The 21,586-nt window shown below is 41.8% G+C and overlaps 1 protein-coding gene across 3 annotated transcripts in view; it reads right to left on the bottom strand.

The window, feature by feature from the left end:
• Positions 1 to 21,586, bottom strand: part of LOC130283309 (vitellogenin-1-like) — a 138,987-nt gene that overhangs the window by 65,626 nt on the left and 51,775 nt on the right. For all 3 annotated transcript variants that reach the window (XM_056532611.1, XM_056532612.1, XM_056532613.1), the window contains 6 exons: positions 17,756 to 17,974; positions 13,088 to 13,305; positions 10,391 to 10,488; positions 6,824 to 6,948; positions 6,605 to 6,712; positions 1,875 to 1,994 (listed from right to left, as the gene is read on the bottom strand). In XM_056532611.1, the coding sequence (XP_056388586.1) occupies positions 1,875 to 1,994; positions 6,605 to 6,712; positions 6,824 to 6,948; positions 10,391 to 10,488; positions 13,088 to 13,305; positions 17,756 to 17,974 (888 nt within the window). The remainder of the gene's footprint in view (positions 1 to 1,874; positions 1,995 to 6,604; positions 6,713 to 6,823; positions 6,949 to 10,390; positions 10,489 to 13,087; positions 13,306 to 17,755; positions 17,975 to 21,586) is intronic.

Genomic DNA, 21,586 nt, shown 5'->3' with positions numbered 1-21,586 from the left:
GCATCAGATGTGTGGCAACAGGCAGGTGGCAGGATCAGAATAGTCCCTGAGGCAGGTAGGCAGAAGAAAACGGTCTCTTTCGTAAAAGTGTTAGTGTGCACAAGTAAGTATTGAGGATATGCATTACAGAAAACTTAACTTTTAACAATATTGTTAGGATAAAATATATGTACCCCAAAATTCAATCAAACAAAAGGAAAGGTGTGCAAAAAACACCATGTGCCACCTACACCACCAAGTATTGATGGGATGCAAAGACCTCTAAAAGGTGGAAGGGAACAACGTATGGTTCATTTTAACCGGTGGGGGTAAAAATTCCCCCTGAAAGGCCCTACTCTCGCATTTTTAATTCCCTTCTTGGCAAGTGTTACTCACCCTAAAAAAGGATGGCCCAACACAGAAAACTCTTCCTATTTCCACCTAAAAACCCTGGGAAATGGCAGTGTTTGTAGGGGGACATAGGGAGAAGTTCCTTTGTTGAGTCGCCCTTTTTAGGGTGAGTAACACTTGCCAAGAAGGGAATTAAGTTTTTACCCCCACCGGTTAAAAAGAACCAAACGTTGTTCCCTTTCACCTTTTACAGGTCTTTGCATCACATCATTGCTTGGTGGTGTAGGTGGCACATGGTGTTTTTTCCACACCTTTCCTTTTGTTTGATTTCAAAAAAATTTTGGGTACACACATTTTATCCTAAGAAAAGTTAAGTTTTACGTAATGCATATCCTCAATACTTATTTGTGGTCTGATGCGGAGGAATGTCTGTAACTGGGGAGCAGCACCTTAAATCTGTTTGGCACTATCCATATTTGTGAAGTGTTTGTGTGGCACCATGGTCAATCTACTCTGATGCATCAGGCATTGGTGTGTGGAAATCCTGGCTGATCCATGCCTGATTCATCTTCACAAAGGTCAGTCTCTCCACATTTTTCATGGACAGATGAGTTCACCTTGGGGTGACTATGGCCCCCACCGCACTAAATACCCGCCCTGATGGCACACTACTAGCCGGGCAGGACAGCTTTTCCAGGGAAAACTCTGCTAGTTGCAGCACAAAAATCAAGTTTTGCTGCCCAGAAGTCCAGCGGATCTTCAAGGTGTGTTGGCATGGTCATGTCAAGGTATGCCGTCACCTGCTGGTTCAGGTCCTGCTCCAGGTGTACCTGCTGCTGATGAGTTGCTTCACTATGCGGGTGAAGAAAGCTACTCATCATCGACTGTAGACTCAGGCTGCTGCTGATGGAGCTGGTACTGCTTTTCAGTTGTTGTTCACACCAGTGCTGCAGCACACAGTCGCTGTGTACTACACCCAAAATTGCACTCTCTCTCTCAATCTCACTCCCTTCCCTATCAGTGCTTCTAGGCTGGATTTGGGCTTGAGGTGAATCACTGCTGTAAAAAAGCTTTTCTGTGCAACACACACTGCTCTCTGTCCCTCTCTCTGCAATAGAACGCTCATGTGACTGGGAGGTGAATCGCTGCTGTAAAAATGCTTTTCTGTGCAACACACAGTGCTTTCTATCCCTCTCTCTCTCTGTAATAGAACGCTGATGTGACTGGACACAAGATGGCTGCCAGTCTATATAGGGCTGTGACATCACAGGGGTGACTGGCTGCTGAAAGGCTGCATGCTGCATGTGATTCAGGGTCATTCCACCGACCCTTGTTCCCGCTTTCCCAGGATTCCTTGTCCCATGTCCTCACATGTGGATCCGCCACTAAATGGAGTTTAATGAAGCGATTTGCGCGATTGAATCGCGGTGATATTCGCATTCATTACAAAAGGAATTTTTCCGAAATTCGTAATGAATTAGGAGTCATGAGAATTGATTCACTCATCCCTAATCACAAGAGACCCCCCAAATTGTTAAGCTTACCTCGAGAATGCTCTCTAAGGAGTTCTTGTTCAGCCCATGGTAGATAATCTCTTGTCCAAACATTTTCAGGTAAACTGATGCAAGAGCTTCGCTGGAAGAATGTGGTTTCCAGTGGTGGAGCTATATTAAGACAAATGTCATGTTAGACTTAGTGAAAAGGTCTACAAAACTTAAAACATGCATGTCAAGGTTTTGGTTCATCATCATACATCAAAAAGAGGAATGCAAAATAGGTAATGTGTAAGTCAACATCTGACCTCCTATAACAGCGCACCAAGAAGGGTTCTCTGGAACCCAGTTTGAGGTTCTGAGAAGACAGCAGCACATGATATTACTAAAAGGGGTACTCCGGCCCTAATAAATCTTATCCCCTATCCAAAGGATATGTATGATCGTGTGGGTCCCGCCGCTGAGGATCCCCGCAATCTGTCATTGCGCACCAACCTTTGTGAGCGCTCCACAGTGCTGGAGGCTCCGAGTGTGTATCCACAGGACCGGAGTATTGTGATGTCACGACTCCGCCCGGTGTGAAATTAGGCCCCCTCAATGCAAGTCTATAGAAGACTGTCCGTCACGCCCCCTTCCATAGACTTGCATTGAGGGGGTGGGGCATGATGTCACGCTACACACTCGGAGCCTCCAGTGCTGCAGAGAGCTAACAAAGGTGGGTGCGCAATGACAGATTGCAGGGGTCCCCAGTGGCAGGACCCCCGGAATCATACATCTTATCCCCTATCCATTGGATAGGGGATAAGATATATTAGGGCCGGAGTACCCCTTTAAAGATGGCAAAATAATTTCAGCACAAAAATGCTTTACACAAGGTAGGAAGAGCAGTCAATAAGTCATGGTCAGAATATGGCCATCCATAGATAGGACTGTAGAGACACTTTTTTTCTTTCAGAAGAAAAGAATACATACTTTCCCAGGAAGCAAAGATTTCTTTTTTTTTTTTTTATCATATACAACCTCTTCAGCATTAGAGCATTTATCAGAAAGTAAGGGAAGTATTACCTTTCCTTGCTCCCCAGGGCTCCATATCCACTTCTGTGTCATCTCAGAAGTATAACCATCGCATGTGGGTGAAACCATGCATATACAGTGACCAATGGCTGTACAATGTTGACACAACATTGTACAGCCATTGGTTATCAGCATGCGATGATCGCCATACCCGGCCGCTGTCTCCAAAGTATAGCTTCATGACGAAAGTGGAGCGCTGGAGAGTGAGGTAAGGTAAGAACCTCCCTGCTCATAGATAACCCCCTTTGAAGCTCTTGTGGTGATAAGCTGATCCCATGGCCAAAACAATCAGCAGACGTTGTCATCTGTGTAATGCATGGAATGACTTGAGCTACCAATGCAGAATCCCATTTGTTAGCATCTCTCCACTCTGGATCATGGCGGGTGATTGTTATGATTACTTACCCACGTTAAAGCATTGCTCCCCCAACCTGTAACCCTCTAGCTGTTCCAATACTACATGCTGGACGTTGTGGTTTTGCAACTTGCAATCCAAGGTCTTCCTATCTTTCTGGGTCTTTGTAAAGAGAATCTGTTCAATTTAGTTAGACATATATTCATCTCTCTAGATGAGCAGTACCATGCTGTGTACTTACAAGAACTAAGAACTTCAAAACAGCTGTCTTAAGATGGGGACTCCTTCCTTTGTAGGACAATTTTCGAGGACAGATAATTTACATACTTTTTCCCATGAACTTTTGTCTAAAAATGTCTCCATATACTACTAGGTCTCTTCATTGAGGATCCACACCCCTCTGAGGTTTAACCATAGAACAAAAAACATGCATACAATAATGGCAGCACTCACATTTGTGAATGAAAGTGGCCCCGGGGTTCAAGGATCCAATGGGGGAGATTTATCAAAACCTGTGCAGAGGAAAAGTTGACCAGTTTCCCATAGCAACCAATCAGATCCCTCCTTACATTTTTCAGAGGCCTTTTCAAAAATGAAAGAAGCGATCTGATTAGTTGCTATGGGCAACTGGGCAACTTTTCCTCTGCACAGGTTTTGATGAATCTTCCCCCAAATGTCTATAAGCAATGCAATGTTACATTCAGGAGCTGAGGATAGATCTGATGGTAAAAACATCTTATTGTTAAATAATAACAAGAGAATGGTTGTTTGACTTTGTTTTATAATGTGAACAGGAATGTCAGTGTAGCATGTGGTATGATGCATTGGGTATTTTCTACTGTTATGCTATCTATGGTAACTATTCATTTATTATGAGCTGCTTTTTAGCTTGTGCTACGTTGCAGTACATTGTATGTATGTTTTTGATGACTTATTGCTAATAAAGTTATTTTCAATAAAAAAAAAAAAGGTAAGAGAGGAATAATAAAAAATCAGCATGGTTTTCAGATTCAGGAAAGGAGTTCCATACACTGACAGGCTGTACGGAAGAAATTATATCATTATTGTTATTATTATTATTATTACTACTACTATTATTATACCTTGTATACTCTTCAATTATTTCATTTTGACAGCTCCTAGCACTAAGAACTTAAATGAGTTGATTACATATATTTATTTTTGACATCTCTCAATGCCTAGTAAAATTGTACTATTTTCATGGTAATATATTATCACTAAAAAGTTTATATGTTTAAGAATTTGCTGTCATTTGTAGCTAGTCATATATAGCGGGACTGTCATATAATTGAAAAAGCGGGGAATTATTGTAATGCAGGAAAGAATGTCAGAAATGCATTTGTATAACAGTTTGTGCGGATTGTAGGGTAATGTTGGGTTTGGAAAGATTGGAAAAATTAAAAATCCTATTTTTTTTTTTAACATAATCGAATGAATATATTGAAACCAAACGCCGACGCGTTTCGAACCATATAGTTCTTAGTCATGGCTATGCTTTTATACTTCACCTTAGTGGTTTAAATATATTCATTTTAATTATGTGAAATACATTTTTGGATTTTCCATTTTTCCATTTTTTTGGGAGCTGGAATTTTGCAACTCTTTTTTTTTTTTTTTACCTATTTACACAAAGCATGTGGCTTGGATCATTTCCGTGCCTCCCATGGGACATTTGAAGGTTCTCCTCTAAAGATATCTACAGGGTGGTAAGCTGTTTTTTTACTTTCTTCCCATTTTTGTTGTTTTGTAAAGATTGTTACTTGCGAAATGGACCATTTTGGCGGAAGATTCGATCACTGGGTGGTACAATTGTTTTCCTAGGGACATACACACAGGGACATTATCTGTGTTCACACTGTGTTTTATAATGTCCACTTAGTGTCTACACCGGAAAAGTTTTTGACATACATGTTAAAGGGGTATTCCAGGCAAAAACTTTTTATTTATATATCAACTGGCTCCGGAAAGTTAAACAGATTTGTAAATTACTTCTATTAAAAAATCTTAATCCTTCCAATAGTTATTAGCTTCTGAAGTTTTCTGTCTAACTGCTCAATGATGATGTCACGTCCCGGAAGCTGTGCATGATGGGAAAATTTCCCCAAAGGAGCTGCACAGCTGGGACATGAGTCATCAGAAAGCAGTTAGACAGAAAACAGCAACTCAACTTCAGAAGCTAATAACTTTTGGAAGGATTAAGATTTTTTTAATAGAAGTGATTTACAAATCTGTTTAACTTTCCGGAGCCAGTTGATATATAAAAAAAAAGTTTTTGCCTGGAATACCCCTTTAAGCATATCCAAAGAGCTCCATTACCAAACGGATGCAAAACAGGGGGGGGGAAGTTGGTGCGTCTTATACCGCGAATACCCACCTATCGCGGCGGTCCCTGCGGTCATCAACGGCCGGGACCCGCGGCTAATACAGGACATCATTGATGGCGGTGATGCCCTGTATTAACCCTTCTGACGTGGCGATCAAAGCTGACCGCCGCGTCTGAAGCGAAAGTGACACTAACCCGGCTGCACCAGGAGGGACCTTACCTGCCTCCTCGGTGTCTGCTCCGTGCCGGGATCACCCTTCATGGCCAGGGCTCTCCTTCGTCGGTATCATGTCACTACGCACGCTCTCCGTCACCGCCATCACGTCACTACGCACGCCGCTACGCACGCCGCTCCTATTGGATGACGGAGCGGCGTGCGTAGCGGCGTGCGTAGTGAAGTGATGGCGGCGACGGAGAGCGGTGACAGAGAGCGAGGATACCGGGCAGCAGAGACGTTCCGGAGCGACGGGGACACCCCGAGGACGCGGCGACAGCGATGGAGGGCGACATCCAGGGCAGCGGTGACAGGTCCGGAGCGGCGGGGACACGTGAGTATTACCTCCTATACCAGTGGTCTTCAACCTGGGAGTTGTAGTTTTGCAACATCTGGAGGTCCGCTGGTTGAAGATCACTGTGACCTATACTTTACATTGTATTCTATATTTTCCTCATTTAAAATTGGGTGCGTCTTATATGCCGGAGCGTCCTATAGGGCTAAAAATACGGTAATAATGGGCCCCCCAAGCACAGTGGGTCATGGCTTCTAAGTTGCCAAAAAAAATGAGGTGTACCATTAGAACACGGCCTAATCCTTACAATCAATATCCCTTTAAAGTACCTTTAAATACCCTTTAAATTATTATTATAATTTTTTTTTTTGCAAGTTCATTTATCTAAACTTGACATCTATTTGTACATTAAGGTTCCTTGGAGGCGTCTTCAAAGGTTTTCCATCCTTCCGATGCACGGCGCGTTTGTTGCTGCTCCGTTAACGAATAAAGTTCTTACCTTTTTAAGCATATCCATAATTCCCTTTTGATTCTGAAGCCCGCTTTGAGGCGAGTACAAATGCCTGTTCATTAATAATTCCTGAAGTCCTTCAGCGTGATAGCCGATCTATATGTCACAATGAAATGCAAACATTCAGTGAGCAAAATAAGGCTGTTTTCTTTCCATAGATGTAAAAAGAGGTTTTATTTATTTTTTATTTATTTTTATTTGTTTTACCTCAAACAGATCAGTAAAAACCCCCATGAAGTAGGCTTTGAGTCTTCCGAGAGCCGCTACGGGGAGAATGTCGGACGGGTTGTGTATTATATTGAATGTGCTTTCAAACCCAGACATAAGGGAATCTGAGGGAAGAAAAAACAAAAAGAGAGAACTTTTGTTACTGAAACAAAAAAAGTCAATAGACCTAAATATATAAAAAAAGTCGACACTTAAAGGGGTACTCCGGTGAAAACCTTTTTTCTTTTAAATCAACTGGTGGCAGAAAGTTAAACATATTTGTAAATTAATTCTATTGAAAAATCTTAATCCTTCCTGTACTTATAAGCTGTTGAATACTACAGAGGAAATTCTTTTCTTTTTGGAATGCTCTCTGATGACATCACGGGCACAGTTCTCTCTGCTGACGTTATTATAATAATAATAACACTTTATGCATTGTTGTCCTTAGTGGGATTTGAACCCTAGTCCCCAGCTCTGCAAGGTAGCAGTGCTAACCACTGAGCCACCATGCTGTCCTTAGCATACATCTGCTGTGCACGGTTGCTAAAATGGAAAGAGATGTCAGCAGAGAGCACTGTGCTCGTGATGTCATCAGTGTTCCAAAAAGAAAGGAATTTCCTCTGTAGCATTCAGCAGCTAATAAGTACTGTAAGGATTAAGATTTTTTAATAGAAGTCATTTACAAATATGTTTAACTTTCTGCCACCAGTTGATTTAAAATAAAAAAGGTTTTCACCCCTTTAAGAGTACCCCTTTAACCCCTTAAGGACGCAGGACGTAAATGTACGTCCTGGTGAGGTGGTACTTAACGCACCAGGACGTACATTTACGTCCTAAGCATAACCGCGGGCATCGGAGCGATGCCCGTGTCATGCGCGGCTGATCCCGGCTGCTGATCGCAGCCAGGGACCCGCCGGCAATGGCCGACGCCCGCGATCTCGCGGGCGTCCGCCATTAACCCCTCAGGTGCCGGGATCAATACAGATCCCGGCATCTGCGGGAGTTCGCGATTAAAATGAACGATCGGATCGCCCGCAGCGCTGCTGCGGGGATCCGATCATTCATAACGCCGCACGGAGGTCCCCTCACCTTCCTCCGTGCGGCTCCCGGCGTCTCCTGCTCTGGTCTGTGATCGAGCAGACCAGAGCAGAAGATGACCGATAACACTGATCTGTTCTATGTCCTATACATAGAACAGATCAGTATTAGCAATCATGGTATTGCTATGAATAGTCCCCTATGGGGACTATTCAAGTGTAAAAAAAAATGTAAAAAAATGTAAAAGTAAAAGTAAAAAAAAAGTGAAAAATCCCCTCCCCCAATAAAAAAGTAAAACGTCCGTTTTTTCCTATTTTACCCCCAAAAAGCGTAAAAAACATTTTTTATAGACATATTTGGTATCGCCGCGTGCGTAAATGTCCGAACTATTAAAATAAAATGTTAATGATCCCGTACGGTGAACGGCGTGAACGAAAAAAAATTAAAAAAGTCCAAAATTCCTACTTTTTTAATACATTTTATTAAAAAAAAAATTATAAAAAATGTATTAAAAGTTTTTTATATACAAATGTGGTATCAAAAAAAAGTACAGATCATGGCGCAAAAAATGAGCCCCCATACCGCCGCTTATACGGAAAAATAAAAAAGTTATAGGTCATCAAAATAAAGGGATTATAAACGTACTAATTTGGTTAAAAAGTTTGTGATTTTTTTTAAGCGCAACAATAATATAAAAGTACATAATAATGGGTATCATTTTAATCGTATTGACCCTCAGAATAAAGAACACATGTCATTTTTACCAGAAATTGTACGGCGTGAAAACAAAACCTTCCAAAATTAGCAAAATTGCGTTTTTCGTTTTAATTTCCCCACAAAAATAGTGTTTTTTGGTTGCGCCATACATTTTATGATATAATGAGTGATGTCATTACAAAGGACAACTGGTCGCGCAAAAAACAAGCCCTCATACTAGTCTGTGGATGAAAATATAAAAGAGTTATGATTTTTAGAAGGCGAGGAGGAAAAAATGAAAACGTAAAAATGAAATTGTCTGAGTCCTTAAGGCCAAAATGGGCTGAGTCCTTAAGGGGTTAAGAGTTCACCTTAATGTATAAAAAAAAAAAAAAACAATTCTAGAACATGTAGAAGGTATCATCTGCCTCTATTCATGTAGATGCATTTACAAATAAACATCTGAAGGAAAAGTCAAATTGGAATGGAGTTGGAGTTGTTCTATCAGTAGGTGATGCATTATACTGTATTAGCAGAAATCTACCAGTCTGGAGTTTATAGCAGGCAACAAAATTCTTCCAAAAAGTTGGTACAAATGAGTCCCCTCCTACGTCCCATCTGAAGAAGTTATGGCATATCCCAGTGTTTTCCAACCAGGCTGCTTACCGCTGTTGCAAAACTACAACTCAGTTCACTGGAACTGAGCTGCAGTACCACACACAACCAGGGGTGGCACTGTTTTTCTGAAGAAATCAGCTGTGTTTTTCAAATCTTGGATAATTCCTTTAAAGGGGTATTCCGGCTTCATACATCTTAACCCCTATCCAAAGGATAGGGGATAAGATATATGATTGCAGGCGTCCATTTGGGACTGCCATGATCTCTGTGCAGCCCCCAGAATTCTGTGCAGGGCGCTGCCTCTGAGACGAGGATGTGATGTCATGGCCATGCACCCTAGTGACGCCCCGCCACGCCACTCCATTCATGTCTATTCATGCCATCACGCCCCCTCCCATAGACATGAATGGAGGGGCATGGTCGTGACATCACGTCCCCGTCTCGGAGGGAGGCAGCACCCAGGCCGGGGGCTGCACCGAGATCGCGGGGGTCCCCAACGGCGGTCACACATCTTATCCTTTGGATAGGGGATAAGATGTATAAAGCCGAAATACCCCTTTAAAGGGGTACTCCTCTGCTATACATCCTATCCTCTATCCAAAGAATAGGGAATAAGATGTCTGATCACTGGGGTCCCGCTGCTGGGGGCCCCCACGATCTCCCGCAGCACCTGGCGTTCTAAACAAATGCCGGGTTCCTGCGGCAGTGGTCGTGATGTCCTGGCCACGCCCCCTCGTAACATCACGTCACACCCCCTCCATTCATGTCATTGGGAGGGGGTGTGGTGTGAAATCACAAGAGGCGTGGCCCAGACATCACGATCACGGCCTCCGGCTCCGAGCATTCTGAACAAAATGTTCAAAATGCTGAAGCACCGGAGTACCTCTTTAAAGGAGACATCATGTGGAAAAACATATTCCCTATCTGCAGGGGTCTGACTGCCTGAACCCCCCGCGGTCTCCTGTTCGGGGACCCAGCTCTATGGGAGAGCCTGTTGGCTATCTTAGGCTCTCCCATAGAGATATATGGAGGGGGCCTGACAGTCGCAGCTTCGTGCAAGGTTCGTGAAACGCCACTCACGGGGGCGGCGAGGCCCCGTACAGGAAATACAGGGGGCAGTCCGGGTGGTCGGACCGCCGGCAATCTAAAACCTAAAGAATAGGGGATACGTTTTTTTTACCTAACCTATAAGTTTTTTTTTTTTTACCTTACCTGAAAACGCGTTGTAAGAAAATCCACTGCGAAATGCGTTTCTAGTAGCTTCGTATTTTGACCTCAGAATTGAGGTTACCATATTGCAGACAGCAGCCCTATAAACAAATTGATATTATCCCTGTAAGTAATTACAATATATTTAGAAACAAAAAGAAGATGTTAAACGTAACTTTTTGAATTGAGCCCCTTTGAGGGACATCATCCAGTATGAATCTAAAAGTGTATCTTAAATCTCTAGGGGAGGAAGGAATTAAAGTGGTACTCCGGTGGAAAACTATTTTTTTTAATCAACTGGTGCCAGAAAGTTAAAGAGATTTGTAAATTACTTCTGTTTAAAAATCTTAATCCTTCCAGGACTTATCAGCTGCTGTATGCTCCACAGGAAGAAATTATTTTTGAATTTCTTTTCTGTCTGACCACAGTGCCCTCTGCTGACACCTCTGTCCATGTCAGGAACTGTCCAGAGCAGGAACAAATCCCCATAGAAACCTTCTCCTTCTGTGGACAGTTCCTGACATGGACAGAGGTGGCAGCAGAGAGCACTGTGGTCAGACAGAAAAGAACTATACAACTTCCCCTGGAGCATACAGCAGCTGATAAGTACTGGAAGGATTAAGATTTTTTAAATAGAAGTAATTTACAAATCTCTTTAAAGGGGTACTCCGGTGAAAACCTTTTTTTCTTTTAGATCAACTGGTGCCAGAAAGTTAAACAGATTTGTAAATTACTTCTATTAAAAAATCTTAATCCTTCCTGTACTTATTAGCTGCTGAATACTACAGAGGTAATTCTTTTCTTTTTGGAATGCTCTCTGATGACATCACGAGCACAATGCTCTCTGCTGACGGTATTATAATAATAATAATAACACTTTATTTATTGTTTTCCTTAGTGGGATTTGAACCCAAGTCCCCAGCACTGCTAACCACTGAGCCACCTTGCTGCCCTTAACATGCATCTGCTATGCATCTGCTATGCACGGTTGCTAAAATGGACAGAGATGTCAGCAGAGAGAACTGTGCTCGTGATGTCATCAGTGTTCCAAAAACAAAGGAATTTCCTCTGTAGCATTCAGCAGCTAACAAGTACTGGAAGGATTAAATATTTTTTAATAGAAGTAATTTACAAATATGTTCAACTTTCTGGCACCAGTTGATTTAAAAGAAAAAAGGTTTTCACCGGAGTACCCCTCTAACTTTCTGGCCACAGTTGAATAAAAAAAAATAATTGTTTTCCATCGGAGTACCCCTTTACTATTGTGTTGTGCAGATTGTAGTAGATCAGTGGTCTCAAACTGCGGCCATCCGGATGTCGAAAAACTTCAACTCCCAGCATGCCCGGACAGCCGTTGGCTGTCCGGGCATGCTGGGAGTTGAAGTTTTACAACATCTGGAGGGCCGCAGTTTAAAACCACTTTTGTAAGTTAGGTCAAAAATTGTAAACCCAGAACCTTTTATCATTATGAAGGTCGGAGTGCTTAAAGGGGAACATTTTTTTTTTTAAATCAACTGGTGCTTTAAAGTTAAACATATTTGTAAATGACTTCTATTTAAAAATGTTAATCCTTCCAGTACTTATCAGCTGCTGTATGCTCCAGAGGAAGTTATGTAGTTCTTTCCAGTCTGACCACAGTGCTCTCTGCTGCCACCACTGTCCGTTTTAGGAACTGTCCAGAGCAGGAGCAAATCCCCATAGCAAACCTATTCTGCTCCGGACAGTTCCTGACACGGACAGAGGTGTCAGCAGAGAGAGCACTGTGGAATGAACTACACAACTTCCTCTATAGTATACAGCAGCTGATAAGTACTGGAAGGATTAAGATTATTAAAAATAAGTTATTTACAAATCTGTATAACACCAGTTGATAAAAAAAAGGATTAAGATTTTTTAATAGAAGCAATTTACAAATATGTTTAACTTTCTGCCACCAGTTGATTTAAAAGAAAAAAGGTTTTCATTGGAGTACCCCTTTAAATAGGATTAAAGATAAAAAAAAAAAATAATATATATATATATATATATTTTTTTTTTTTTTTTAATCTTTAATCCTATTTAAAGGGGTACTCCAATGAAAACCTTTTTTCTTTTAAATCAACTGGTGGCAGAAAGTTAAACATATTTGTAAATTACTTCTATTAAAAAATCTTAATCCTTCCAGTACTTATTAGCTGCTGAATGCTACAGAGGAAATCCCTTTCTTTTTGGAACACTGATGACATCACGAGCACAGTGCTCTTTGCTGACATCTCTGTCCATTTTAGCAACCGTGCATAGCAGATGTATGCTAAGGGCAGCATGGTGGCTCAGTGGTTAGCATTGCTGCCTTGCAGTGCTGGGGACTTGGATACAAAGGACAACAATAAATAAAGCGTTATTATTATTATAATAACGTCAGCAGAGAGAACTGTGCTCATGATGTCATCAGAGAGCATTCTAAAAAGAAAAGAATTTCCTCTGTAGTATTCAGCAGCTAATAAGTACAGGAAGGATAAAGATTTTTTAATAGAAGTAATTTACAAATATGTTTAACTTTCTGCACCAGTTGATTTAAAAGAAAAAAGGTTTTCACCGGAGTACCCCTTTAACAACAGTGCCTACAACAGTCCTACCATCCCACGGACTGTCTACATCATGTGACATAGTAGCCTATAAGACATAGCGAGCGCCCCAGGATTGTGCAAAGCCAAAACTTACACATCTTGAAGATCCGGAGTGACACTTTTACTCTGCCTCTTCATTAAGTAATACACAAAGCTGCCCACTTGCCCGTCGTCTTCCTTCATCAGAGACTTGGCCATGGCCATCACCGTAGCAGCCGGAGGCTTGTTGTCCATGACCAGCCCTGCGGCTATCATTCGGATTACTGGGTGTTGCTGCGTGTCCATGAATAACCGTAGGCAAATATCCAAAATCTGTTTGGAAGAGAATTACAAAAATAAAGAGGGTTTCTTTCACTTATTTTGGTAACATTTCACCAGGTATATGTATTGAAACAAGTTAATTTGTTTGTGAGCTATGCCGAGCTGGATTTATCACTGGGCACAGTAGGATGGTGCCCACAGGTGGCGCAGGTTCAGAGGCTGCTCGCTTCCAGCACAGCGTGGATCCAGAACTTATTTTCTTTTACTGGCAAAGAAAAATGAGTAGAGGGAATGTGAAGATCAACTGATTCTAGGCTTAAAGGGGTACTCCCGTGGAATTTTTTTTTTTTTTTTTTAAATCAACTGGTGCCAGAAAGTTAAGCAGATTTGTAAATTACTTCTATTAAAAAAATCTTAATCCTTCCAGTACTTTTTAGGGGCTGTATACTACAGAGGAAAATATTTTTGGGATTTCTCTTATGTCACGATCACGGTGCTCTCTGCTGACCATTTTAGGAACTGTCCAGAGCAGGAGAAAATCCCCATAGAAAACATATCCTGCTCTGGACAGTTCCTAAAATGGACAGCAGAGGTCAGCAGAGAGCACTGTGGTCATGGCATAAGAGAAATCCAAAAAGAAAAAAACATTTCCTCGGTAGTATACAGCCCCTAAAAAGTACTGGAAGGATTACGATTTTTTTAATAGAAGTAATTTACAAATCTGTTTAACTTTCTGGCACCAGTTTAAAAAAATAAAAAAATAAAAGTTTTCCACGGGAGTACCCCTTTAACTCTGCTGGGAGGAATTGAATCGGGAGGTTGCACTATATTCTGTTCTCTAAAGAGATTTTAAAAAGTCTACCAAAAAGTTTGAATGGCCTATGTACCAGGACCAGCATGGAGTAGGGCTTAAAGGGGTACTCCGGTGGAAAACATTTTTTTTTTTAATAAACTGGTGCCAGAAGGTTAAACAGATTTGTAAATGACTTCTATTAAAAAATCTTAATCCTTCCAGTACTTTTTAGGGGCTATATACTATAGAGGAAATGCTTTACTTTTTAGATTTCTCTGATGTCATGACCACAGTGCTCTCAGCTGACATCTCTGTCCATTTTAGGAACTGTCCAGAGCAGCATATGTTTGCTATGGGGATTTTCTCCTGCTCTGAACAGTTCCTAAAATGGACAGCAGAGGTCAGTGGTCATGACATCAGAGAAATCTAAAAAGTAAAGCATTTCCTTTGTAGTATATAGCCCCTAATAAGTACTGGAAGGATTACGATTTTTTTTTAATAGAAGCAATTTACAAATCTGTTTAACTTTCTGGCACCAGTTGATTTAAAAAAAAAAAAGTTTTCTACGGGAGTACCCCTTTAAGGTACCAAAAGTTTTAAGTTTTCTTTCTCAAGTGACTTAAATCTGGCCCTGCTGGAATACTTATATTCCAAACAGGAGGTGAAGAAATCCAAAGGAGCACCAATAAACTCCCTAAAGTCAACTCTACAACAGAGGTCTACCGTTTCTTTAGCTAGTGACCTACATCCAAATTTTTTGGGACTGTATTCGGTGTCATATAGGAAAGGTGTCATATATGAAGACCTTAAAGGGGTACTCCGCTGCTCAGCATTTGGAGCAAACTGTTACGAACGCTGGAGCCGGCGCTGGAGCTCGTGACTTCATAGTCCCGCCCCTCATGACATCACGTCACGCCCCCTCCCATAGACTTGCATTGAGGGACGGGGCGCGACGTCATGAGGGGGGCGGGACTATGACGTCCCGAGCTGCCGGCGCCGGCTTCAGCGTTCGTAACAGTTTGTTCCAAACGCTGAGCAGCGGAGTACCCCTTTAAAGGGGTACTCCAGGGGAAATCTATTTATATATATATATATATATATATATATATATATATATTTACTGGCTCCAGAAAGTTATACAGATTTGTAAATTATATATTTACTGGCTCCAGAAAGTTATACAGATTTGTAAATTACTTCTTATAAAAAATCTTAATCCTTCCAGTACTTATAAGCTGCTGTATGCTCCACAGGAAGTTCCAGTCTGACCACAGCGCTCTCTGCTGCCACCTATGTCCGTGTCAGGAATTGTCCAGAGCAGGAGAGGTTTGCCATGGGGATTCGCTCCTGCTCTGGACAGTTCCTGACAAGGACCGAGGTGTCAGCAGAGAGCACTGTGGTCTGACAGAGAAGAAAAACTCAACTTCCTCTGGAGCATACAGCAGCTGATAAGTACTGGAAGGATTAAGATTTTTTTTAATAGACGTCATTTACAAATCTGTTTAACTTTCTGGAGCCAGTTGATATAAAAATCAAGAGTACCCCTTTAAAGAGAATCTGACAGCTAGTGCACCTGCACTAAACCCAGCATTCTGAATTATAGTGTGGGTGAAGAGCTGTAAAATAAAGGGGTCACTTACTGAAATCCGTTGCTTAGGTGCAGCATTACTCGATGGGGAAGTGAGGTTGGAGGTGGGGAACTGGCTGTCCAAGCTCTCCTGCCTCATCTATATTCTCCCATTGACCCCGTCATCTTCATGATTATGCTAATGAAGGCCACAGTTAAGCGCACTGCGCAAATTAGCATAATAGTGAAGGGGAAAGGGCCGACAGGAGGCTCCACTGCGCACTAGGAGCATTAGGAATAAAACTGTCTATGGGCTTAAAGGGGTTATCCAGGAAAAAACTTTTTTTTTTATATATATATATATATATATATATATATATCAACTGGCTCCAGAAAGTTAAACAGATTTGTAAATTACTTTTATTAAAAAATCTTAAACCTTTCAGTACTTATGAGCTTCTGAAGTTAAGGTTGTTCTTTTCTGTCTAAGTGCTCTCTGATGACACGTGTCTCGTGAACCGCCCAGTTTAGAAGCAAATTCCCATAGCAAACCTATTCTAAACTGGGCGTTTCCTCAGACAGGTGTCATCAGAGAGGACTTAGACAGAAAAGTACAACTCAACTTCAGCAGCTCATAAGTATTGAAAGGATTAAGATTTTTTAATAGAAGTAATTTACAAATCTGTTTAACTTTCTGGAGCCAGTTGATATATATAAAAAAGTTTTTTCCTGGAATACCCCTTTAAGCCCATAGACAACATTTTTGTGATGACAAACAACTCCTTTAATCAAAAAAACTAGGCATGGATCATCATACTGGTTTAGTGGTAACCCTGGAGGTTTGTATCCTCTTAAAAACAGACTGATAGGTTCTTTAGCCTTTCTATAAAAAATAAGTAAGTTATATATTGAGCCCCATTGGGACTTGACGGTGTTTGGCACCAAAAAGATTCTCAAAGGAATAAAATGTCAACAAATCTAATATTTTCTTGACAAGAGATGATTTTCTGCCATCCTGTATGAGATGGGAAAAGGGGCCTCATAAAAATGTTTAAGTTTCAGAATTTTCCCTTATGGGATCTTGAGTCAGAGGCTATGTCCTCAGATACAGTTCTTAGCTTACTCCCATCTGTCATCAAAATAAATTTAGTAAACTAACTCAGATTATATTCCCTAACTACTCCTAACACCCCTCCTGACTCTTTAAAAAAAAAAGAAATTTCGAGCTTTAAAAAGCTCTGTATCATACAATTCCCCTTGCTCACATTGTGTGAGCTCCCGGCAGGAGAAAGTGGGCGTTCCCCAACAGGCGTGATGTCACTGAAGCCTGCGAGAGCTGTGCCTCCCCATGCCCCGCACGCACTTCCTGAGTTTAGGCTCCTGCCAGGCCGAGAGGAGACCAAACTAACTGTTTGACTTGCACAGAGAACAGAACAGAGCCACCTAGTGGCCATTTTTTAAATCATATTAAAAACATATAATGGTTGAGAATTTTAACAGCAAGTAAACAGCAAAGTGTCTTATAATCACATAAGGAACAATGAATTAAAGGGGTACTCCACCCCTGGACATCTTATCCCCTATCCAAAGGATAGGGGATGAGATGTCTGATCGCGGGGGTCCCGCCGCTGGGGACCCCCCACAATATAGCATGCGGCACCCACCTGTTACTGCTTCGGAAGCGCTGGAGGGTCTGGGTCCCGACCACGGGAACAGAAGATCGTGACATCACAACTCCGCCCCTGTGTGATGCCATGCCCCGCTCCCTCACTGCAAGTCTATGGGAGGGGGCGTGACGGCCGTCACGCCCCCTCCCATAGACTTGCATTGAGGTGGCGGGGCGCGATGTCACATGGGGGCGGAGTCGTGACGTCCTAGCGGCGGGACCCCCGCGATCAGACATCTTATCCCCTATACTTTGGATAGGGGATAAGATGTCTAGGGGTGGAGTACCCCTTTAATAGTTTAGTTTGGTGACAGGTACTCTTAGGTTAGTGGCTAATGGCCAGAGGATGTCAGTTTGATGACAAATCTATGTAATGTTTTGCCATCCCTGTGTGACATCGGTGAACGGTATCATCAGCTACCAATGGCCGGTGTGCCACATGCAGAAGGAAAGTTTACCGAAGATGTGTTGTTACCTTTGTGGGATGGTTCGTGGCGATATTTCTCAATGACATTACAGCGGCAGCCTGGACAGGTAGCGGTAGGCTAGAGGCCATGGATGAGAATCCTGGAATATACTTGGTGATGCGCTTTATACAAACTACTTGTCCTGCGTTCCCAAGAGACTTCAGGGCCAAGATGATGTCTTCTTTATGCACCGTCTCAGTAGCTTCAGACAGAAGATCGTGTAGAGGCTACAAAAAACAGAAAACAACCAACATATTTTCATTGTGCAACCCACTTGGCATTTCCCATGCATCAACTGGAAACACAGTATTGTATGGCGGTGTCTTAAAATATTGGCTGTCAATGTAATACAAGGTTGACCAAAGTCTGACAGAATGATAGTGGCTTTTACTCCTGGCTCCTGGGGTGGGGTGTTGGGGCAGGGGGTTCCTCTATTGTGTCCATTTGCACTTATAGGGCATATGGGCATGGGTTGTCTTCTTGTGACCCTCCCTCTAAATTTACTTGTCCTCTAAGTGAGACAACCCCTATATGGAATGGGCAATAGTAAAGTAGACAAGGGGATCTGGCACTGTCATACAAGGCCACTGTTCACATAGGGTCGGTTTCCATGCGGTAGCATGCCCACTTACTACAGCTATCTGGGTGCTCACTCTGACAAGGCAGTTCATATATGAAACAAATCCAGAGGAAAGAAGAGGGCAACTCACCCGCTGTAGTTTATTTTCTTTGGTGCGTACAATTCATAGCAGCGGGGTTGGATATACAGCGTGCGGGCAGGGGAGCTGCAATCAGACGACAGCTGTTTCGGACGCTGCTACGTCCTTTCTCAAGCCTTTAGAAAGGAAGTAGCAGCAACCGAAACAGCTGTTGTCTGATTGCAGCTCCCCTGCCCGCACTCTGTGTATCCCCGCTGCTATGAATTGTAGTGATGAGTGGCATATGCCATGTTCGAATTCGCGATATTTTGCGAATATATGGACGAATATTTGTCCTATATTCTCGAAATTTGCATTTTCGATATATTATATTCGCGGTTATTTTCGCATTGCGTAAATTTTCATGCGCGTGCGGATAACTATCTACCTATCTACCTATCTATATTATATATCTTTGTATATTATCGATCTATCTCGTATCTATCTATCTATCTATCTCATATCTATCTATCTCATATCTATCTATCTATCTCATCTATCTATCTATCTCATATCTTTCTATCTCATATCTACTCCATCTATCTATCTATCTATCTATCATCTATCTATCTCATATCTATCTATCTATCATCTATCTAGAAATCAGATAGAAATCAGTGTAATGTGTTCTGTGGGGGAAAAAAAATTACAAATATTCGTAATTGCGAATATTTAGCGCTATATTCGCGAATATGCAAATATGTGAAATTCACGATAAATATTTGAATTGCGAATATTCGCGCTCAACACTAATGAATTGTACGCACCGAAGAAAATAAACTACAACTGCACTACAGTGGGTGAGTTGCCCTCCTTCCTCTGGATTTGTTTCCCATATGGAATGGGTCAGGCTGGGTTAACATCACGTTTTCGCCATACTGTTTTCAATCCGTTTTTCTGAATGACAAAAAAACGGATGGAACAGTATGGGGAAAAGTAAACCGTATGCGTTTTTAAACTGTATACTGTTTTTAAAAGTGCATACTGTTCTGTCCGATTTATTTTTTTTTTTAAACATACGTTTTTGAAAATGTTGTCCATTTTTAATGGGAGGGGTCTTGGGTGGGGACTTTAGGATGCAAATGCGCATGTGCAAAGTAAAAACCGTATACGGTTTCCCGTATGGAACCTCATACATGTGCGTTTCCCATTGACGTCCATGTTAAAAAAAACGTATGCGGTTGCAGTACGGTTTTGAAACGAGACAAAACAGTGGTCAACTGCGGTTTTGAGTACGGGAGAAAACCGTATTGCAAGCAAACCGTACGCAACCGGATGCATCCGGGTGCATACTGTTTTAAATTATTTGTCTATGTATACGGTTTTCAATACGGTTCCATACGTTTTCAATAATGAAAATCTATACAGGAAACGTACTTGAAAAACGTGGTGTGTACCCACCCTAACAAAAGTTTGCTTATGATATCTCATTCGTTTTTATTGGTGTAACGTGACGCCTACAGTCAGTTGTTTTCCCTAATTTGTTAACTTGTCAATCTGTATAATCAATAAGAAGAATATTCTAAAATAAAATAGCAGAATAGCCTTCCTTGCCCTTGAGGACCCAGCACATCCATATACAGTATTACACTGATTTCACTTTGAGTGATGTAATGCTTGAGCTCACCTGCGGAGGCACTGCAGGGAGGCACTGCAGCAATTGCTGCTGAGTTCTATAAGGATTACAGCCTTTTTGGGCGGATTGTCTAAAGCGCATTTAGTTTCCTTAATGCATAAAATGCTGTAATATTTCAAATGACCCCCATAGCTTATACATATATATAAAAGACTTAGCGAGAAATGAATAGTACAATAGAGCAGCCCTGCCATTCAATATTCCTTTATCTCTCCTGAAAGAAAGCAATTTGAATATAGAATATAGCGGCTTTGAAGTCACCAGAAGTCTATGACATCGCATAAGTGAAATAATACTTAATTTTTTTTTTTGCTGATAGTGAATTAAACCTGACATTCTCATTTATATAAGCATTATGCTGTCTAATCGTATAGCATTCTCCTTTGTAAACGTATTAGCTTCAATAAGACATGATATGATTATATTGTGGGTGGGAAGGAGAGATCACTTTGGATTCATTCTACCGCCGGTGAATTCACAAATATACCACGTTTACTTCTAGATAAAGCTGATGTTTTCTTTCCAGTCTCGGCGATTGAAAAGACGCCATTCTTTTCTATTCCCGTATTCCGACATAACTTCATCTTCAATGCTAAAGTTTTATGGGAACTGAGGCTGACAAATATTTTCGATAGCAAAGAGAAAGTTTACCTGGGAAGGCTATTTAACATTATTCATTAAAAGGGTACTCCGCCCTAGGTACACCTAGCTAAAGGATACAAGATAAGATGTCTGATAGTGGGGAGGGTGTGCGCTAGGATCCCCACGATTTCTGGGCTGGCATTGTGTTCAGAACGCTGGGTTCGGGCAGGCGTGGTCGTGATGTCATGCCACACCCCCTCCACTCATGTCTATGGAAGGGGGCGTGTATGTATGTAGCTTACCAGGTTTTAACTTTCACCTGTGGGGCACTTGGTTGGTAGAAGCGTGGCTGTGTGGTAGGCCTTGGGTCTCCTTAGGACAATAGTCACTCTCTCAGGTCTTGACTGTTCCTCAGCGTGCATAGAACTAACTAGCTAGCTCCTCCCAGGGTTTATATGGGGGAGACTCTGGAGGGGTCCTATAGGTCACCCTATAACTCACCTGATCACTGGTACCTTCCTTGGTTACAACACTTCGTAACAACATTTAAAGGGTACCTCTCATCAAAAAAACTTTTGATATATTATAGATTAATGTATGCAGAATAACTTTACAATTACATGTTATTAAAAAATATGCTTCTTTCTATTTAATGTTCCACTTTGAAGAAATGACCACTAGGGGTCTCCCTACCAGTCCTGGCAGCAAGCATTTCAGACTCATGCTGGAGTCCTAAACACTACGAGCTGCCAGTCTGCTTTGTTCACAAAGGAGAACACTCAGAGCTGCAAGCCTGTTTTGTTCACAGCCTGTTTGGCTGTGAACAAAGCAGGCTGGCAGCTCTGAGTGTTTAGGACTCCAGCATGAGTCAGAAATGCTTGCTGACAGGACTGATCGGGAAAAATACAATAGAAAGAAGCATA

Source organism: Hyla sarda, chromosome 7, assembly GCF_029499605.1.
Source record: "Hyla sarda isolate aHylSar1 chromosome 7, aHylSar1.hap1, whole genome shotgun sequence".
NCBI classification, from domain to species: Eukaryota; Metazoa; Chordata; class Amphibia; order Anura; family Hylidae; genus Hyla; species Hyla sarda.
The sequence above is the reverse complement of the archived record's forward strand: the minus strand, read 5'-3'. Positions and strand labels throughout refer to the sequence as shown.